Source organism: Antechinus flavipes, chromosome 4 (genome assembly GCF_016432865.1).
Source record: "Antechinus flavipes isolate AdamAnt ecotype Samford, QLD, Australia chromosome 4, AdamAnt_v2, whole genome shotgun sequence".
Classification (NCBI taxonomy): Eukaryota; Metazoa; Chordata; class Mammalia; order Dasyuromorphia; family Dasyuridae; genus Antechinus; species Antechinus flavipes.
In genome coordinates, this window is record NC_067401.1 from 113,953,367 (window position 1) to 113,974,600 (window position 21,234).

General features: G+C 40.1%; 1 protein-coding gene across 3 annotated transcripts; it reads right to left on the minus strand.

Annotated features, from left to right (window-relative positions):
• Positions 1–207: 207 nt before the first annotated feature.
• Positions 208–20,483, minus strand: C4H17orf78 (chromosome 4 C17orf78 homolog). 3 transcript variants are annotated; one of them, XM_051994073.1, is made up of 7 exons: positions 20,319–20,478; positions 17,814–17,900; positions 15,570–15,809; positions 8,188–8,316; positions 3,545–3,669; positions 3,272–3,382; positions 208–654 (listed from the first exon to the last, which is right to left on the minus strand). In XM_051994073.1, the coding sequence occupies exons 1-7, from the start codon at positions 20,374–20,376 to the stop codon at positions 571–573; spliced, it is 834 nt and encodes a 277-aa protein (XP_051850033.1). In that variant the 5' UTR covers positions 20,377–20,478; the 3' UTR covers positions 208–570. The 3 variants fall into 3 exon arrangements, with proteins under 3 accessions (XP_051850033.1, XP_051850034.1, XP_051850035.1); XM_051994074.1 differs by lacking the exon at positions 3,272–3,382 and having other exon boundaries at positions 20,319–20,483; XM_051994075.1 differs by lacking the exon at positions 8,188–8,316 and having other exon boundaries at positions 20,319–20,481.
• Positions 20,484–21,234: the final 751 nt, after the last annotated feature.

Here is a 21,234-nt window from a genome sequence, read left to right on the forward strand (position 1 = left end):
ATTTAACTTATACTTTAACATATTTAACATGTATTAGTCAACCTGCCATCTTGGGGATGGGGGAAAGGAGGGGAAAAATTGGAACAAAAAGTTTTGCATTTGTCAATGCTGAAAAATTATCCATGCATATAACTTGTAAATAAAAAGCTATAATAAAAAAATTAAATTAAATAAAAAATAATAGTAGTAAATAAAATAAAATGAAGCTGCAGAGTATCAATAAAACTTTTTTATAGAAATAAATTGTAATCACTGATCTTGGCTCTCATGAGCCACAATCAAAGGATTTTGTACATTTATCCATGTTTTCCATTTAAAGGAGTGTTGATGACTACCTATGTAATAGATATACAAACTGGTTACACAAAGGTCACTCTTAGTCCTGAACTCAAACTCTTCATTGGTGTTTAAAATCTGATTTTAATATTAACTGGCAGTGCATGAACTGTAGGAGAAACTTCCATCTCTTGCAAAAGATGGGGAGAAGACAGAACAGGAATATTGATTGCTGGCTACAGTGTACAAGGCTGAGTAAAGTAGTCATCTGTCCGTGCCTAAAAAGAGAGTTTTTCAGAAATATGTCTGGTGAATAATGATCTCAGATAGTTTTTTTGGAGAAGAAGAGTTGGGATCTTCAGTCCTGCTGAGTCCAACCTAGAGAAGAAGAAGAAATACACAAAATAATGGATGCAAACAGGCTATTCCATGGGACCCTGTGGGCTATGTGTAATAGGGTTATTAAAAGGAAGCATCATCTCTCCTATAGTACTGGGGTCATTTCATTCCAGCCTTTTGTGCCATTTGCTCCTGGGAAGAAGAGCAGAGTAGCTTATTGCACAAAGCACTGATCTTAGAGCCACAAAGACCTAAGTTTAAATTCCACTTCTGATATACACTGACTGTGTGACCCTGAGGAAATCATGGATCTTCTCAATGCTCTACTTAACTCTCTAAGACTAAAAGTTACAGAGCAGATGCTGATTTGCATTAGTCGAAGGGACTCCTTACACCAATGAAATCATAGATCTGGGAGAAAAAAGTGTAGAAATACTTAGTTGTAGACAGGATAGAAACTACAGCCCAATGTGTCCATCTTTGACTGATCCTCTCTGTAGTGAGGAGAAAGGATTCCTATACCTGCAACCACACTAAGAACCAAATGCTAAACCATGAGCACCTTATTTTATTTTCTGCATCAAGGCCTAGGTCAAATCAACTATATTATCAAAAGGGATATAGATTTTAAGCCTAGTGGATCAGCCATTCTGATTCCTAAACCAATCCTTTGGATTTTTCCATCATGCTCCCAGGAATTTCATTATTAGTTGCTTTCATGTTGTCTTTCCCATTAGAGTGGGGATCAGTTTTGCCTTTCTTTGAATCCCAAGGGTTTAGCCCAATGTCTGGCACACAGTGAGTACTTAATAAATACTTGTTGATTTGCTGTTGACGGAGATAGAACATTTAGGTTTGCAAAAGGCTTTATATAAATGATTTCACTGAGTCATTCAGTAATCCTGTGAAGTAAGAGACTACAGGTGTTCATATACTCATTTCAAAGATGAGGAATATGAGAAGTGAGATGACTTGTCTTTGATCACACAACTCATAAAGGTCCAAGGCAGGATTCAAACCCAGTTTTTCTTTATGGTAAGTTCTATGTTGTGTGTCCAACACAAGGCAAAGCTTAGAGCAACTTTGGGAGGCCGATAGCAGGATTCACCATTACTACCTGGCCACCAATAGGTCATCTGAGAAAACTCCAGGGAATCAAAATGTAGAATGATTCTTTTTAATACATTTCTACATTCCTGACAGACTCACTTGTCTCCAGCATATGATATTCCATTTCCAGCTTTCACTCCTTTCTTTGACCAAGTTCAATAGAACTCTTTTTCATCTTAACTCTTTTTCTTGGAAATCCTTGAAGACTCTTAATTTGCTCCAGTTTGGGGGCTTCCGAGCCCAATAAGAAATTATTGTCTTTATTGTGTGTATGTAATTAATTATTTGTATACGCAGCACCCCCTCCCCAGGTTAGCTCTTTAAAAAAAGGACTATTTCTTTTTTTGTCTTTGTATATCTAGTTGCACATAGTTGAAACATAGTAACTGCTTGTTAAATCAATTAATAAAGGAATGAATGAATCCACAATTTGTTTAAGCTTTAGAAGAATTAAAGACCCCAATATTTTCATTCCTGAGTGATATTGACAATAGTATTCTTGGAAGGGAAAGAAGAAGTCTGATCTTTCCCCCAAATCTTCCTTGTAATCAAAGTGGAATTTACTCTGGGAAAGAAATTAATCTGTGATGTAAAAAAGTGATTGTGGTAGGTGTACTATTTGTATCAGGCAGCAGAGGGAGCCAGTAGCACACACAGCCTTGATGCAAGGTTGGGCAAGAGCAAGAGTAAGGCAGCTGGCTCCCTAACGTTCTTCAGGGCTTGAAGTGCCTTAGGCCAGTACTGTCTCCCACACGCCTGCTGAGGATCCCGGGGTCATTAACCCGGAACTCAAAGTAGCTAGTTCTAAGTGACATAGAGATCTTCTAGGAGGAAATGGAGGTCTAAGAGGTTCCCTATGCTCAAGATTTCAAGGACAAATGCTATTTTCTAAGGGTTACTTAAATGTGTTATCTCCTTTACAGATGGAGAATTTGAGGCAGAGAGGTTAAGTGACTTTGTAGCATTGCTGATTTCTGATGTGTAAATAAATGTTCACATTGGAACTGCAGAGTTTGAACTCAGGCGTTTGAAGATTCCATGTCCCCCACACCATGCACTACACCCCCTGGTTGCCCCACAATTAAGTGAATGGTAGGGGGTGTGATTTGAACTTTGGTCGTGGGTCTTCTATTCTCAAAGCTGTATGCCATCCACAATGGCAGAATCACACACAGAATCTCAGACTTAGAAGGGACCTCAAAACCCACGGAGAATTTGGCTGAGAATCTCCCCTCCAATATCTCCAACAAAGAATTAACTGGCCTTTGCTTAAAGACTTGAGTTGTGATGGTGGGGACCTCACATGACCTCCCTAAGACAATTAATCCCTATCTGCATTGCTCTCATTGTTGGGAAATTGTCTTTACTTGCTATCCCTGCCCACTCCACCACTGAGGCGAGTTCTGCCCTCTAGGATCAAGGATAAGAAGTCTGATTCCTGCCCAATTTCCTTCTGGATAATAGACACCATTAGCCTGTGGGGAATCCTTTCTCTGTAAACTGGGTACATTATGAAAAACATGCAACTTTCCTTCTCAAGCTTTACCGATATTGGGCCTCCAGGTGCCTCAGTCAGGGGCCCTTCCTGGACACTATCTTCCTTCAGTCTTCCCCACTGTTGACAATGGCACAAGTCCCCCGCTCCAGGACAAACTCGCTGAGAGCAGAGAACAGACTCAGTTAATACTCAGTTAATGATATTATCCCCATCCCCCAAAATGAGCCAAAAGGATGCCTTGAGATCCAAGTTTGAGAGACTGTGTGAGGATGACAGACAGAAGTCTCCCTAGACCCCTTGGGCCATCAGGTGCAAACTTACTGAACAGGGCACTTCAAAAATGACAAAGATGATTATGGCCACTCCACTAATCAGCAGGGTGACAGCAATGAGGGCCTTGACCACGATGCTCCACCTCTTCCTCAGAAGCAGGTCCACCTCTGTGTCTGAGTAGGCAAGAGAAGGGAAGAAGACAGACAAAGGCTGATCAGGACTGGACAGGACTCTGTTGTTTATTCACTGATGGTAACAGAGTGACCACTGGGTCTTCAAGGGCCCTGCAAGGAAGGCTCTTGGACTATCCACATCTTACAGAAGGGGAAACTAAAGCCGGGGAATTTAAATGAATTGCCTAGTCAAAGAGCCAGGAATGTGTCCGAGAAGAGACTGGAACTCAGGCTCCAGTCTCCCAATTTCTGACTCCTGCCCCATTTCTCTGCCTTCAGCCTGTAAGGTGAAAAACACCCATCTCGCCACAGAGATGATGGAGTCTGCATTATGTGCATAGCTCATATGGGAATTTGTTTAGCTGGAGTATCCATATTTGTTTTTGAGAGTTTTAATTTCTATTTTTTGAGAGGGGAACAGTAGGAAAAAGAAATAATAAATACTTGTAAAAACATTAAAAAAAAAAAAAAGAATCTGTCTGCCTATCAATTGAGCAATGGCTGAACAAGTTGGGGTACATGGAGGTAATAGAATATTATCGTTCTGTAAACAATGATGAACAAGCTGATTTTAGAAAGGAAAGATTTACATGTACTGATGCTGGGCAAAATGAGCAGAACCAGGAATATATGGTACACAATAATAGCAAGAATGTGTGATCAACTATGAAAGGCTTGGTTCTTCTCAGTGATCCCAATAGACTTTAGACAGAAAATGCCATCTGCATCCAGAAAAAGAGTTAAGGAGGCTGAATGTAAATCAATACAAGCTATATTCACTTCTTTTTTCTGCTTTTTTTATCTCTCCCATGATTTTTCCCTTTTGCTCTGATTTTTCTCTCTGATACAATTCATAAAATGATGTGTATTAAAAATAAGCTAAAAAAAATCCATCTAATCTCCTTTTATAAAAAAGGACATTGGAACCCAGAAAAGGGAGGGACTTCTCTGAGGTCACCTAGAAAAGATAATGATAAGATAATTTACTTTAGAGATAGGAAGGACCCTAAAGGCCACTGGGTCAAATCATTTCTCTTTCTTTTTGATCTGGACCTGTGATTTTATTGCTGAAGGGAATGCCACATAAGCAAATTCCCTCTCCCAGGCAAGGTCAGCACTTGTTTTGCAGCTGAGGGTCTTGGAAATGGGAGTGGTTGGGGGATATCACGTGTCCAGGCTCCAGGAGTATGCTGGGAAATGGGAACTACAAAGGCCATGCTTAATCTGAATTGTTAGCATTTTTTCTATCACTTTGTTTGATCTAGGCAATTGACAAAACAAGAAATCAAGCCCTGATCTATATCACTGCTGATTTCTGATATGTAAATAAATATTCACACTGGAAGTTTAACAATAGATTCTCTAAGGTTAAGCTGGTTTCAACATAACCTTGCCAGGGTCCTACAACCAGTGTATGTAAGGGTTGCACCCTTCTCACTCAATCATTTTACAAGGGAAGAAATTGGGACCAGAGGGTGTCGAAGTCAGATCAGAGAATCGTAGACTCCTATTTAGAATTGCATGAGACCTTAGAAAACATGAGGAAACCAAGGCCCATATTTATGTCTCTGTACGCATATATATATATACACACACACACACACATACATACACACATACACGTGGCTACATGGCTAGTAGATGTGTATCTGTGTGTATGTTTATATAATGTGTGTGATATATGTTTGATATTCAGCACCAAATGATGAGATTGACATAGACACCAAAAAAAAAAAAAGACCGAGGAAAGCAATTGGCACTGAATGTTGGGGTTTGGTATCAAATGTTAGGGTTCAGCAATGTGATGAATTCAGAATGACCTTTCTCTTTGGCAAAAGGTAGATTTATTTAGGAGAAGAGGTTACAGATGAAATGAAGAGGTAAAATAGGCACAGGAGAGGTAAATATAAAATAAATTTGAGAGAACATATAGTTAGCAAGGAAAGGAATTTTACCAGTTAACAATGGAAAAGGCAAGTTCCCTAGTGTAACTCATAATTAACCAGAAGAAAGAAAATACTTAATGAGATGGGGGCATGCCTTTGACTGGTGGGCTAAATCCACAGAATTTAGCCTAAAAGAGTTAATTCTCTCTAAGGAGAAAGGCACCATAAGGCATAGGGAAGAGATGAAGAGAAAGACATCTCCAGGCAGGATACCTTGGCGAGCTAATCCAAAAGGGATCCAAAGATGGCATAGACCGGGGACAGATTTATAGGGGAAATTTAACCTCAGGGGTTTGATATAACTTGGCTTTCTGATTGAATACAGTAAGGTGGGGTTACCTAAGACATCCCCAGGGAGTGGGACTGTAGGGTAGAGCTGATGCCCTTCCCTGCTTGTCTCAGGGAGTAATCTTATCAGTACTTCAGGCTGTCTCTACCAACACCACCTAGTAACCCAGGACTTCACACACACATACACACATAAATACATACATACATATATGCAGACACACCTATATATTTGTGTATATGTGTGTGTAAACATACATTTATCCCTCTATATCTATCCATCCATCTCTATCTTTCTATCTCTATGTCCTTTTATCTTTCTATATAGAGCTTTATCTCAGAGACCATATCCTAATCCATATCTCGCTGGCTCCAGATCCTACATACTTTCCTTTAGTTCCCAGCAGCTTTTCTGTAAACTCAAGTGGTTGCCTGGCTTGGACTTGGGGTGAGAGAAGATTCCTTGAACTTCCTTAGAGATTAGTTGTCTCGTTCAGTCTCCAGTCCTTCATTCATTGCTTTCACTGCCCCATATCCAGTCGGTTGCTGAGCACTGTCAGTTGTCCCCTTCTCTCTGACTGCTAGCACCTAGATCAGGCCCTCATCACTTCCTTGGACTACAACAATAATCTGCTGTTTGGTCTCTTTGCCTCAGCTATGGCCACTGCAAACTCTCCTACCCTGGGCTTTATCTTCCTGAGGCATGGGTCTGACCAAGCTCAACCTCCTACATGCACACAATAAACCTCAGTGATACTCTATTGCCTATAGGATAGGTTACTTACCTGAGTAGGAGACAGGAGGACCTAATTCAACCCCTTTTTTTAATAGATGGTAAAACTGAAGCTCTTAATTGATCAAAGATGGACAGAAGCAGCTACACCCAGAGAAAGAACACTGGGAAATGAATATAAACTGCTTGCATTTTTGTTTTTCTTCCCGGGTTATTTATACCTTCTGAATCCAATTCTCCCTGTGCAACAAGAAAACCGTTCGGTTCTGCACACATATATTGTATCTAGGATATACTGTAACCCATTCAACATGTAAAGGACTGCTTGCCATCTGGGGGAGGGGGTGGAGGGAGGGAGGGGAAAAATCGGAACAGAAGTGAATGCAAGGGATAATGCTGTAAAAAATTACCCTGGCATGTGTTCTATCAATAAAAAGTTATTTAAAAAAATAAATAAATAAAAAATAAAGAAATTAAAAAAAAAAAACTGAAGCTCAAAGTGATAAGATACCTCACCAATGGGATATACAACTAGGGAGTGTCAGAGACATGATTGGAAACCAGCTCTTTCTAAGTGTAAATACAGTATTTCAGATTTGGCTAGAGAGCAGAGTGTATAGAGCTTGGATCTGGATTCAATAAGACCTGAGTTCAAATCCAACTACAAACACTTCTTAGCTATATGGTCCTGGAGAAGTCATTTGATTTCTGTCTACCTCGGTTTTCTCAACTTGTAAAATGGGAATAAAAATAGTACCTACTTCCCATAAAAATAAAAAAAAAGGTAGGATAAAAGTGGTAAATGCTTAATTAATGCATATTTCATCTTATCCCCCATGCTAAGCTGCATCTTCTAGTTCAACTTCACCTGAATTGAGGATAGTGTCTTTGGCTGTCAGTGATGCCAGAGTACAAAGTTGCCAGTTCTTTTGTATATTTTTTATACAAGCTAATTTTCCCAGATGGCATAGTAGATAAGAGGTTGGTCATGGAGTCAATCAATCAACAAATAAAAAATACATTAGCTGTCTACTACATAGTAGGCCCTAGGGATTCAAATGCAAAAGTTAAAAAAAAAAAAAAAGTTAAAAGAGACCTAGATTTGAACTTATTTCTGAAAAAAACTATTTTACAGGGCAAATCCTCTCTCCAAGTCTCAGCTTTATCAACCATAAAATGGTGATTCCAGTACTCACTTTAATGAGTTGGTAGATTCAAATAATACATGGAAGGGAATTTTTAAAGTTGAAAGGGTTCTTATATAGCAGGTCTGCCTTAGAGTCAGGAGTCTGTCTCTGACATATATTGGCTACACTTCACTGTGCAGTAGGCATCTTTCTAAAACTATAAAATTTTCCATGGGTTCCTGATTTACATTGGTGAAATATGCCCCTGTAGTCATGAACTTGCAGATATGGAACAAGTTTCCAGAAGACTTTCAAAGAGTCTTCCCAAAGAGTTCCAGGTTGCTCCTGGATCCCCCTTATTTCTCTTTCCTTGGCCTAGTTTCATGATCTACCTTCAGTCCCAAAGAGGGACAACAACCATTACCAATAATAGATGGTTTCTCCTCTTCTCTGTCCTCTGTGATGGGAGTGATGATGGTGGTTGTAGACAGTCTCTCCAATGGGGCTTCAACCACTGGGTCGAACTTACAGTTGGAGATATTGGGTAAGAATACTAAAGAGGGAGAAACAATTAAAGTGGATAAGATATTTGAGATTGTTCTGCTCTGTTTCTCTCATCAGCCAGTAAAATCTCAGGTATACATGTAGTCACCTACACCATGAACTCATTGACCCAGCCCATAGGTACAGGGTATGGGCAGAAGGCAGTGCTGAGGTGAATGAGGACAGAAATATTGAGTAAATAGACCAATGATTGCAGGAAGATTAGACAGTGGGAATAATGATATCTGGCTCCTATTATCACTCTCAGTATCATAATAATAATGTTATTGTTGGGAGTTACCCTTGGAAATATATATATATATATATATATATATATATATTTAAATTAAAGACTCTTAAGTTCAAGGCTCCAGGAGATGGTCAACCTGCCACCCACTGAGCTGGACCAAAGTCAACTGAGTGCTCTGGAAAGGACATGGAAGAGCATGAGACATTAGTAAGGGGAGAGAGAAGCAATGATTCAGCTTCTTAAGTCTGAGGGAATCTCTAGAGTCCAGCTCGCTCTAAGACCTTTGCTTTCCAACATGGCTAGGACCAACCTAGTTGGAACAGAAAAGCCCATTGTTTTGGAGCTATAGCACACTTTGGTCCTGGTATCTAGAACTGAGAGAGACATTAGAAATCATCTCTTATTCCATTTTACATGGAATATTGCATCATCCAATTCCATTTTACATGGGGCCCAGGACTGACAAAGAGCACTGGATTTGAAGCCAAGATTTACATTCAAGATCAGTTGCACCAAATGTCCTCAGTTCACTCATATTTTTTAATAAGGAGCTTGGACGTAGGTCCCTCTAGTTCTAAAACATAGTATAAGGTTCTTCATAGTCAGAAGTAACTTGCCAGGATCACACAGGGCAGGAGCAGAAGTAAGACTTAAATCCAGCAGCTTTAATTCCAAATTCAGCCCCTTTGTGAATGCACCCCAGTGCAAAGCATTTTGGCAAAAGTTCCTAAGTGCTGCCTTTTCTTTTCTAACTTAATTCATCCTTTGAGACCTGAATCATAAAAATAACATGGGAGGTGCAGGGTCAGAAGACCTGAAGAACAATAAGATTCCTTTGATGTGCCCTCTAGGTACTATATGTACAGTTCCAGAAGAAAAGAAGAGATATTGCCCTTAAGAGTTTTCTGTTTATTCTGGAACACTGATTTGTCATGAGAAGAGATCATACGGACAGAAATAGGCATGAGAAGCCAAATTACAAAGAAAAAACGGAGAAATTGGGCAGTTTCAGTATGATGTGAATACTCAGTTTTAAGCTTAAAACTGTCCTTAGACTTTTGGGACTTTGTCTGTAGGCTTTGTCTCCTCCCACTTAGGATGTGAGCTCCTTAATAAGATCAAGGAATGTTTCCCTTTTTCTGTTTGTAACTTGGCACAGTGCTTAGGCATAATAAACTTCAGAAATATCTTTTCATTCATTCCTCACTGGTATTGAGAAGAAAAAAATTTTTGTTTACTTTTTTCTAGCCCCTTCTAAGAGCTCTGGTTCCCCTGGAAGTTGCTAAATATTTCATAGGATCATAGTTTTAGAATTGGCTGGAATTTCAGAGGCCACTAATCTGTTGTCCTCATTTTACAGATGAAGACCTATATTATGTGTCTTGCCCCCAGGGGTCACCTGGTATTAAGTAGTAGAATACACCTTCTTCTCCAATCTGTTACTATTGCAAAATCCAGCTTGTAGGGACAAACAGTCAATGTATTTTTAGGCCTCCTTATCCACATGTCAACATTTTGCAATTTGGATTTGTCAGTGTCATCTACTGTGGGAGGTGACTGATGAGAAACCCCTGACTTAGAGATTTTTTAGTTCTTGGGCAGGATGAATGGAAATATGCTAGTTTTTCCTTACCTAAAACTCAAAAGTCAGACTAGTATAGAAAAAAAGACTTAAAAAAAAAACCCACTTGCAGTTAAGATATGTACTATACTTGGATTCAGAAATCCTGCAGTCAGGTTCTGGATATACTACTCACTAACTGCTTAACCATTTAGTTCAGTTCAATAAACAAAATACAATGATCTCTCTAAGCCTCAGTGGTCTTATTTCTGTTAATTAAAAAAATACACACACTACCCAGATAGACAAATTATGAGAAAAAACCCTGAATTGGATGTAAAGCCTGGAATAAGAGTTGAGAAAAATACATTTTTCGTTCCTCTTTTTCAGAGGTAGGCTGCTATGGGTGTGCAATATTGCATATGTGTCACCATATTTTTTGTGTGGGGTGTTGGTATTGGTTGGTTTTGCTAAATTGCTTTTTCCCCTCTTTCTTTTGAAATCTTTGTTAAGGGACAACTCTCTGGAAGGAACAGAGAGCTAGGATATGTTGGGAAATGAAGATAATGTAACACAGCTAATTAGTATAATGAGTGGGAGTGTTGGCTCTATGGTATCAGGAAGACCTGAATTCAAATTCTGTCTCACAAGCTTACTGGCTGTGTGATACTGGGCAATTTATTTAACCTCAGTTAAATAGCTTCAGTTTCTTTGTGTATGAAATGGGAGTGGTAGAGTGCCAGGTCTGGAGTCTGGAATACCTGGGTTTGATTCTAGACTCAGATATTTCCTTAGCTGTGTGACCCTGGGCTAGTCATATCACCCTGTTTGCCTCTGTTTCCTCACTTAAGGAAAATGAGCTGGAGAAGAAAAAGGGAAATGATTCCAGTATCTTGGGAACTGAAAATGACTAAATAATAACAAATAAGAATCAAGTTAAAGCACTATGCAAATTCTAGCTATTATTATTATGTATCAATACATAGATATCAATAAAATTAAAATTTAAAAAGTGAAAGCCTCAAACATGTGACAACAGTGGGTAAATCACTTGATTCCATTAAACCACCAATCTCTAAGAGTGGATAAACTTTACCTGGGGATCAAATGAGAAAATGTTTGTATAGCATTTTGCAAACCTTAAAGCACCACATAAATGCTATTATAATTAATTTATACTATCTAATTTCATAGTATTATGTAGAATGCATTTTATCATCCCAAACCAGAAAAGGAGCCTCCCTTTCAGAACCTCAGTTCCACCAAAATCTCACGGACAAAAGAGCTGTTAGGAGGCAGTTATTCAGTTTACTGAATTGTAGTTTTCTTTGAATGATGAGCCTGCCTAAACCCAAGGTTGACAAGGGTACTTAACTGGGTCAGGGTTACCTCTGTCGCTGAGGGTTTGAATTCTCAGCCTTATGAGTTCAAAATCTCCATTTCATTAATGGAGTATTAAGGTTGAAAAGGCTTCCAAGGATCAAGAACTGGGCTTTGCACTAGATGAACTCCAAAGTCCCTTCCAGCTCTAAATCCTTTGATTCCATCCATAATCTCTGTCTCAAATTTTTTGGGTCTTGGGATCCAAATTATCTTGGGGAGGGGGGAAGAAGAGCTTTTGTTTACATGAGTTAGATCTGTCAATATTTGCTTCATTAGAAATGAAAATTTCTTTTTGTTATTAAACAGATAGTTTTGACTTTGTGGGGACTCTCAGGAATTTTTGGACTTCACTTTCAGAACCACTGGTTTAATCTAAGTCGTTAAGAAGAGGCAACTAAAGAGGAGGCAGCATAATGATTTGTCCTATGTACCCTGAGAAACAGGAAAACAGGTCACATCTCCTCACTCCCAGTTCAGGCTGTGGGTTGATCCTGGCAATAATCAGGCCCTAAGAAATTGATTCAAGATAACCAAACTCACTGAAGCCTGATTAATAAGTGCCAATTTATTAATTTCAATGGAGATGACATGTATTGAGTGGATTAAAAGGTTGTACTCTGTTAGTACAAACAAGATCCCCAACAGACTCTCTTTCCTCCAATAACTCTTGTGTTCAGCCTAGTTCTGTTGGCTTTTCCTAGAATTCCAAGCTGGAGCAGCCCCTGTTCCAACATCTGATCTCTTGGAGTACATTGAGCCACCAAATTCTCTTGGCTTAAATGTGGAAAATCTCTTTTCTCTTTACTTCAGCCACCTTAGGATTTGAATTTGTCAAAGAGCTTTTACCAATAAGTTAAGGGAAAAGCCAATCCCCTAGAACCTAAAACTATACTTGCCAAATCTAGATTCTTTAATTAATGTTTAGCCACTAACTGGCTTAATCTGGCACACAGCTCGATGGGTATGCTCTTTCTCATACAAGCATACAAGTCCCCACTTTTGTTTCTATCCACAACCCTGCCTACCCTGTTTAATTTAGCAATAGCATATTTACTAGTTGTAAATTTATCACCCTTCATTGAGGTTTGGCTTTTTCGTAATCTAGCAATATATAATGAGTCATAAAACAGTTCTTACCCTTTGACCCAGTCAGTGATCCACTACAAGGTCTATATCCTATAGATCAAGGAGTTGTAGCTTTAGAGCTTGAAGGGGATCTCAGAAGCTTAATTTAATTCTTTCTAAGTTTTGGAAACTGGACCCCCGAGAGATGAAAGCTTTTGCGCAAGGTCACACTGGCAATAAAAAGGTAGAAACAGAGACAATTTGATGACAAGTGTTGGAAGAGTTGAATTTGAATCCTCCCTCGGACACTTATAAACTGTGTAACCCTGAGCAATCTATGCCTCAGTCTCCCTATCTGTAAAATGAAGGAATTAAGTTTTCAGTTCTAATTCTATGATCCTTTGAAATTAGATCATCTCACTGCAGACTCAGTTCCTTCCATTACATCATGTCTAAATATAGGAGAATATTATATCCAATCTTATTTATAATGCAAAAAATAACAGTTGCGTTTCCATAGTGCTGTAAGATTTCCAAAAACTTTACAAATATTTCATGTGATCTTCACAATAATTCTGAGAGAGGGAGGCTCAGTGTCTTGCGTGATGTCACACAGCGAGGATGTATCTGAGACCAGATCTGAATGCAGATCTTTTTGAGTCCACATCCAAGGCTGCGCCACCCTAGTTGCCTCCTCCCTCCCTCCCCAGCTAATTATGAGGAGGGGGCTCGAAACTCAGGCTGCTGCTTAGGACCAGCTACATCCTTTTGTTGAATGCATCCTTCCCTATCAGGTGGGCCAAGCCCCCAGTCAGCATCATCCCAACTAGCTATTCCATTGGATTCAATGCAACAACAGATTTATTTAGCACTTATTGTGTGCCAATGGTGCTCCTGGGTAGGGGGATATGAACAAAAATGAAACCAGTCTCTGTCTTCAAAAGAATAAGGACAAAGTATATTTAAATGAAGACAAAATAATTAACTAGGGAGAGGAAAGTGATTATGGCACTAGCACTTGGGGAGGGAGGGGGGGAACCAAGAAAGGTCTCTTGGAGAAAGTAATTCTTGAGGTGAGAGGTAAGGAGAGAGAGCATTCAGAGAGTCTATAGAAAAGGATTGAGAGTTCCAGCGGTCTTGTGATGAAGAGACCATCTACACCCAGAGAGAGGACTGTGGGAACTGAGTGTGGACCACAACATGGCATTCTCACTCTTTTTGTTGTTTGCTTGCATTGTTTTCTTACTCATTTTCTTTCCTTTTTGATCTGATTTCTTATGCAGCAAGAGAATTGCATAAATATGTTTACATATATTGGATTTAACATATAGTTAAACATGTTTAATATATTTTGGATTACTTGCCATGTAGAAGAGGGAGTAGGGGGAAGAAGGGGAAAATTTGGAGCACAAAACTATGCAGAGGTCTATGTTGAAAAATTATCCACATGTTTTAAAAATAATAAAAAGGAAGGAACTGAGACAGATGATAGAATGACATGTACAGAGAACAGCAAATAAGCCAAAGCCCTGGCAGGGAACCACTGGCTGGTTTCAGCTGAGTATGATACCTCTGGCTTCCCCTGAGCAACTGGTGTGCAAAACCTGGAGAGGAGAATGAGCTGAGGAGGGACTAATGGGTCATTGGCAGAAAAAGCAAGCAAAAAACAAAGTCTGGAATCAGGTGGTGCTTTATGTCAAACAGAGGAGTCTGTGTTTGATCCTGGAGGCCATAAGGGGTCAGGGAAGCTTCTTAAGTAGGGCAATGACATTTTAATTGGTTTGTTAAGCCATTACTGGCCAGCCAAATGCTGACTGACAGTTCAGTCAGCCAGTGGTGTGGCTAAAAAAAGAAGGGAAGCATTTTGCTTTCCTTTGCCAGCATTTTCATGTACTCTGTTAGTACAGGCAGCTACATTTGTCCCTCATCTACAGGTTCTTGTCCCTTCACACCAGATGTTTCCTTAGCCTTGTCTGTCTGGTTTACTTTTCCTTAGTGTATAATGCCCACCCAATGTTCATCTTCTTGGGGTCCATCTCCTTTTTTCTAATCACAATACACTTAATATTTCCTTACAACTTCCCTATGGCACTTGCCAGAAGAGTACCCCAGTGGTTAATGCTTGACACTGGACCCACAGTCAGTGCTGAGTCTAAAAATTTCTAAGAATTTGCAGCCTAGTTGGGGAAACAGCACATTACACACACTTACACAGGGACTTAATGAAGCACCCAAGGCTTATAAATAACATGAAGCAACAATATTTTGGTGGGTTTATTTATTTTTTTTTTGGGGGGGGGTTGTTTGTTTGTTTGTTTTGGCAATCGGGGTTAAGTGTTAAATCTGAAGTCAGATTTAAACTCAGGTCCTCCTGAATTCAGGGCCAGCATTCTATCCACTGAGACATGTAGTTGCCCCAACAATGTTTTATATAAGAAGTGCAAGTTAATCCAGAATAAGAAGTATTTTTTTGGACATAATAATAATGGCTAAATTTATGTGCAAGATACTTTATAATTATTAACTCATTTGATCCATACAACAACCCTGGGGGTTAAGTATTATTTTTATTCCCATTTTTACAGATAAGAAAACTGAGGCAAAGAATGATTAAATGACTTGCCCAGGCTCACACAGCTAAAAACTTTGGTCTTTCTAACTCTAAGCTAGGCTCTCTATCCCCTGCTTCTGACAGGACTCTCAATATGCTTCTGGCTCTCCCAGATTTTGCGGCGGGTTACCTTCTGCCATGGACCTAGGGCTTACTTTTCTGCCACGCCAGCCATTGGAGATCTCCTTTTGGGGCTGCCCTTTGGGAATCCATCCGGGCCAGCCTTCCCTCCCTCTTCAGACCTCAGGTACCTTCCCTTCACAAGCCCCCTTTCAGGGCCTAATTCCTGACTAGAATGGAAGGGTTTTGAGGGCAGGGACTGCCGCAGCCAGTTCTCAGTATCCCTGGAGAAAAGACCCTGAGCCCTTCCCAGACTGTGGCCCCGTGTCTCACCTTGGACTGTGACATGGAGCCCGGCTGGGGACCGCAGTTCAGGGACCGTACTTAAGCAGCAGCGTGGCCCAGGGAGGCTGTCTTGGAGAGGAGCCGTCATGACACTCAGGCTCTGCAGCATGTACCCGGCCTTTGGCCTTTTCTCCAAATCCTGGAGGTTTACTGTCACTTGGCTGCCTGAGCCACAGCACTGCAGGGTGGCCACCGTCTGGTTTTGGCCCAGTGCTTCCCTCTGGGCTTCTGGAAAGAGAAAGGTAAGAGAAGGCAGCCAGTTCTTGGTCCTAGTAGTGGGAGGCCCTGTGAAAGGCAGGAGCAAAGCCTTTTCAAAGGAGGACCACTAGCCTCACCCGCAACTTGTAAATCAACTATAAACTCTGTTTCCTTTTTCTGTTCACCTTCCCATCCTTCCTCCCCTCTCCTCCTTTCTTCCTGCTTCTCCTTTCCTCCTCTCCTCCCTTCTTCTCTCCTTTCCTCCCCTCTTCTTTTTTCTCAGTGCTATTCTCTTTTTTCTTCATTTTTCCTTCCCTCTTTTCCTCTCCCTTTTCTTATACTTCTCTCCTTCTCTCCTTTCCTCTCCTCTCTTTTTTCCTTCCTTTTCCTCCCTCTCTTTTTCCTCCTTTTCTCCTTTATTCTACTTTTACCCTTTCCTCTCTAATCTTCCTTCTCCCTCTCCTTTCTTCTCCTTTTTCCTCTTCCCTTTCTTTTCTCTCCTTTCTCCTGTCTGCTCTCTTCCTTTCCTTCTCTACCTTTTTCTTCTATCCTTCTTCTTCTTTTCACATCTTCTCCCCTCTCCTCCTTTCTCTTCCTTGCTTCCTCTTTCCTTTCCTCCTTTTCTCTTTTCTCTCTCCTTTCTCTACCTTTGCCCTTCCCCATCTTCTCCACCTTCTAGTTTGCTTCCTTTCTCCCTTTCCTCCTCAGCATGCCCTTTTCACCAAACTCAGAACAACAAGAGTTTTTTAACCTAATTTTCTCTCCTTTAGGTTTTAATAGACAACCATCTTGGCAGTTCCCTGAAGGAAGAGGCTGACAGCTGGGGCTAGCCCTCTGCCTAATAAAAGAGGTGGATACTTCCATGTGGTGACTTTGTGTGATGTGGTTTTGCCGCTGGTTTCCTTCTCTTTTTGCTCTGTCTTGAAATGATCTCTGATTTCTTTATTATCCTATCAGTAAAAGCTTTCTTCCCTGATTAGTGAGGGGATATTAGGGCCTAGGAAGGCCATGTGAGTTGTCAAGCTTGTACATCCTTAGAGCAGGGGGCAGAAAGCAAGTGGGTAAGGAGGTGTGGGCAACCTAGGGCCTCATAGAGATGAAGCTGAGAGACCCAATAAGTAATGGTTTGCATGATAAGGGTTAACTATTACCCTTCTGTACTCCTGAGCTTGATCTCAGGGCCATAGATTAGAGTGCCAAGGATCTCAGAGGTCATCTAGTCTCATCAATCAGCAAATGAAGAAACTGAGACCCAGAGACTTGGCCAGGGTTGCACAGGTAATAAGTAGCAAAAGGGAAGGTTATACCAAGATCTTGCCTCACCCAGCATTCTTTCCATTGTAGCCTTCTTCCTCCTTGATTCATATTTGATTCTGGAGCAGAAGACCAAGGAAAGTTTCAGGATGCTGCTAATTTTTTTTAACTTAAATTGTTTTTTAAATTGTGAAATCAGGTTTTTTCATGCTTCCCAACACTCGCTTATCTCTCACTTCTTACTGTCATGAATCTTGAGGCTAGACTGTCCATTGGAAGAAGCTCATCTCTTCTCTGACATTAGCCACCTCCCTCCCCAGATGTGTCTGATGTCTGCTGGTATTTATGTTCTGCCCTCCCTCTGTCTGACTGGCAGTGAGACCCATAGGCTAAGTATGAAGCTTCGGCCCTGCCCAAGATTATACTAGCTATGTATTATCTTCTTTTTTCTTTTTCTTTTTAACTATTAAGCCTTTTAGTTTTCAAAATATATGCATAAATAATTAGACCACAAGTAATCTTATATATGTTAAATATGTGCAATTCTTCTATGCATATTTCCACAGTTATCTTGCTGCACAAGAAAAATCAGATCAAAAAGGAAAAAAATGAGGAAGAAAACAAAATGCAATATGTAAGTATCTTTAAAGCCTTCAGAAGTCCTCCTTAGAGGAGCAGACCATCCACATAGTTAGGATTTGGGTAAGGAGAAACTCCTCTTCTTCTAAAAGAAAAATTATTCAGAATAGGGAAGTGAATTTACAAGGTAAGTCCTCCTACCTTGTAACAACAGCACTTTGATGTTTCTCATGTCCCTTGGGAATAGTTCAGGAAACTGCTCTATTTGACAGCTACTGCCTTTGAGTTCTGAGGAATATGAATAGGAAAAAAAAAAAAACACTGTTTACTGAAAGTCCAGTCAGTAGATGCTTAGATACTCTGAGGGTTCTCAGAGTGGGTTATCCTATCTGACCATCTCCATCCCACTGGAAACTTGGATCCCTGAGTTTGATAGGTGAGCTTTTGCCATATTTTGTTAGGGCCCAGACTCAAGCATATTCCTTGGCTTTTTTTTCACCATATCCCTTTATATGATCACCTTATCTTCCCTCCCTTTACCTTCTCCACACCAATTTTCAATTGTAGTTACATAAAGATTCCTTTATATGTTGTCTTTCCCTATTAGAGCATAAGCTTTTGGAGGTCAGAGCTATCTTGCTTGCTTAAATTTATATCTCTAAAACTTAGCACAGTGCATGGCATATAGTATGTGCTTAATGTATTATTATCTATTTAGAGCATCTTTTTGTCTATATGCATGGCACTATTATAAATTATCCCATTTGTCTCTTTTAACAAGTCACCTAATTTCTTTGTACCTCAGTTTCCTTATCTGTAAAGCGAGTGGATTAGAGTCAATGACCTCTGACATCCCTTCCTGCTCTAGATTGGAGATCTTTTCATCCTGAGGTTATATTACTTTGGATCACACTTGTATGAGCCTGTCCTAATACTCTGCTGAATACGATGCCCATGAAGGCACCCAATTTGCACCTCTTCTTTGTCTAGTGTGGTGCTCTGTTTAACACAGCCATTTAATAAATGTCAAATTGCATTTCTCTGAATAAAATAAACTTGAGATCATCGATTTAGAAGTCTAAAGGGATCTTACAGGTCATCTTATCCAAATCCCTCATTTTATAGAGGAGGAGCCTCGGGCACTGAGAGGATGAATGAATTGTCCAAAGCTACTCTATCCTAAGGGATGGAGGCCAGATTCTAACGTAGGCCTTCTGACTTGACTCCACTAAGTAATCCATCCAAGATGGGATCCAGATTGAGTCATAAACTATTAGATCCTATTTTCATGTGGTTAGAGGGAGAGAGAGAGGAAGAGTATTTACTATACAGGTAGATAGGCCAGGTATGGTCCTTGTTTTATAGTTGGAGAGACCAGTACAGACATGAGAAAAAAGATATAAAAAATATTGCAACAAATATGAATTAAACCAGTAAAATACAAGTGTTAGGGAAGCGGAGAGGAGAAGGAGGAAAGAAAGTGAGAGAGCAGTTGGACTGTATGAGAATTGCTTAAAGAAATAGAAATATTTCAATTCAAGAAGAGAAAACTCAGGGGGAACATGATAACCTTTCCCTAGAATAGGGATTAGAATTGTTCTGTTTGTAGCCAGAAGACAGAAGCATGGGGAGTGGCAAAGAGACAGCTTTAGGCTTGGTGCCAGGAGAATTTTCTAAGAAATAAAGCAATTAAAGATGGGATTGGCTGTCATCCTCAATGAAGTTCATCAAGAGAAAGTTACATGGCCCCTTACTGGGGTTGTTAAAGTAGGAATTATTTTTCCTGTAGGGATTGATTCCGAGATCCTCTTCCATTCTGAAGTTCTGTAATTCCGTGCATTAGGAGGCAAAGGAAGCCTGTCTTCCACACTTCTAGTCCTACTTTTTCTAGCCTTGTCTGCTTTCCCTTTTGTTTTAACAAAGAGAACTTTGGATAACTGCTTGGGTATGGCTGTGGACAGGATACCTCTATGCAACTCCTCTTACCCACAGATCATAACAAATATGATTCATAGAGAAGTTGTGGGTTTTCTTCATCTATTATATTTATAATGGCCATAAATGCCCTCACTCTGCCTCAGGTTGGACCAATGTTCTTTGGAGAGGATTCTTTACAAAATCGTGAAGACAAACAGTTCCCCAAAACTGGCAGTGATGCTGTCATTCAGCCAGTCAGTCAGTTAGTAAACACATATTAAGCACCTTCTCTTTGCTAGGCAGTGTTTGAAGTTTGGTGGGTACATTGAAAGGTAAAAAGAGAATCCTATTCCCAAGGAGCTCATACTCTCGTGTGCATACAACTCACAAGAGTATGGATGTAGCAATGCATCTTTGCTCAATGTTGCAAACAACCAAGCTATAGAAAGGATAAATTAGAGATAATCAACAGAAGGAAGGAACTAGAATTAAGGGAGTTTGGGGAAGACTAATGTATAGATTACAGAGCAAGTGCATGATGAATAATGGCTAACATGACCCTCATATTCTTAACAATAAGACCAAAGAAGATGATGGTATTGTATTTGCCCGTGAGCTTTTACCTCAGAAGAAACTCATCTGTATGGGTCAGGTTAGCACAGTCCTATCCAAATCCAGGAGGATGGATGATTATTTTGTCTTCAGCATTCTCTGTTTCCACAACAGCAAGAAATGAAATTTTATAGACTGACTTTCTAAGGTTGAAAACAAGATAAGAAAGGTCCTTACCTTTCTGACTGGCATCATGGCCTACAAAAATCAGACTAAAGAACAGAATTGTATCCATATTCACAACAGCACATGTTCCTCTTTGGGCAGTTGATCAGCCAGGGCTGTTGTGGGAGTCCAGCTGGCCCACTGTGTTGCACTCACTGCTGTCAAAGCAGGTCTGATCCCAAGAGAGTTTTGTTCTGCCCAGAGAAATTGGCTTCATTTCTCAATGATCAAGACTTTGAGCTGATATGAAGACAGATTGAATAATTTATTAATGATTGACTCAAGAGGTCTTCCCCTAACTTCCTCAAGATTGCTGACAAAGGAAATTGTACCTTGGGGAGGTTTCCCCAAGCCCAGAGGGCACATAGACACATACACCCATTTATACAGAGACATATATCAGTTCAGATCTGGAAGATCTAAACTATAAGGTTTGCAATTGGAAGGGAGCTTAGTGATCATGCAGTCCAACCTCCTCATTTTATGGAGGAAGAAAGGCACTGGTGGAAAGGTTAAGTGTTCATACAGTTATTAAGTACCAGAGCCCTGTGTACAGACACACGTAGACACATGCATACAGACCAACAGAGGAACTGGTCAAGGGACACACCGGATGAAAATGAATGGAAGGAACAACGATACTGTATGAGGATGTATTCTGATGGAAGTGGATTTCTTCGACAAAGAGATCTAACTCTGTTTCAATTGATAAATGATGGACAGAAGCAGCTACAGCCAAAGAAAGAACACTGGGAAATGAATATAAACTGCTTGCATTTTTGCTTTTCTTCCCAGGTCATTTATACCTTCTGAATCCAATTCTCCCTGTGCAACAAGACAACTGTTCGGTTCTGCACACATATATTGTATCTAGGATATACTGTAACTTATTTAATATGTATAGGACTGCCTGCCACCTGGGGGAGGG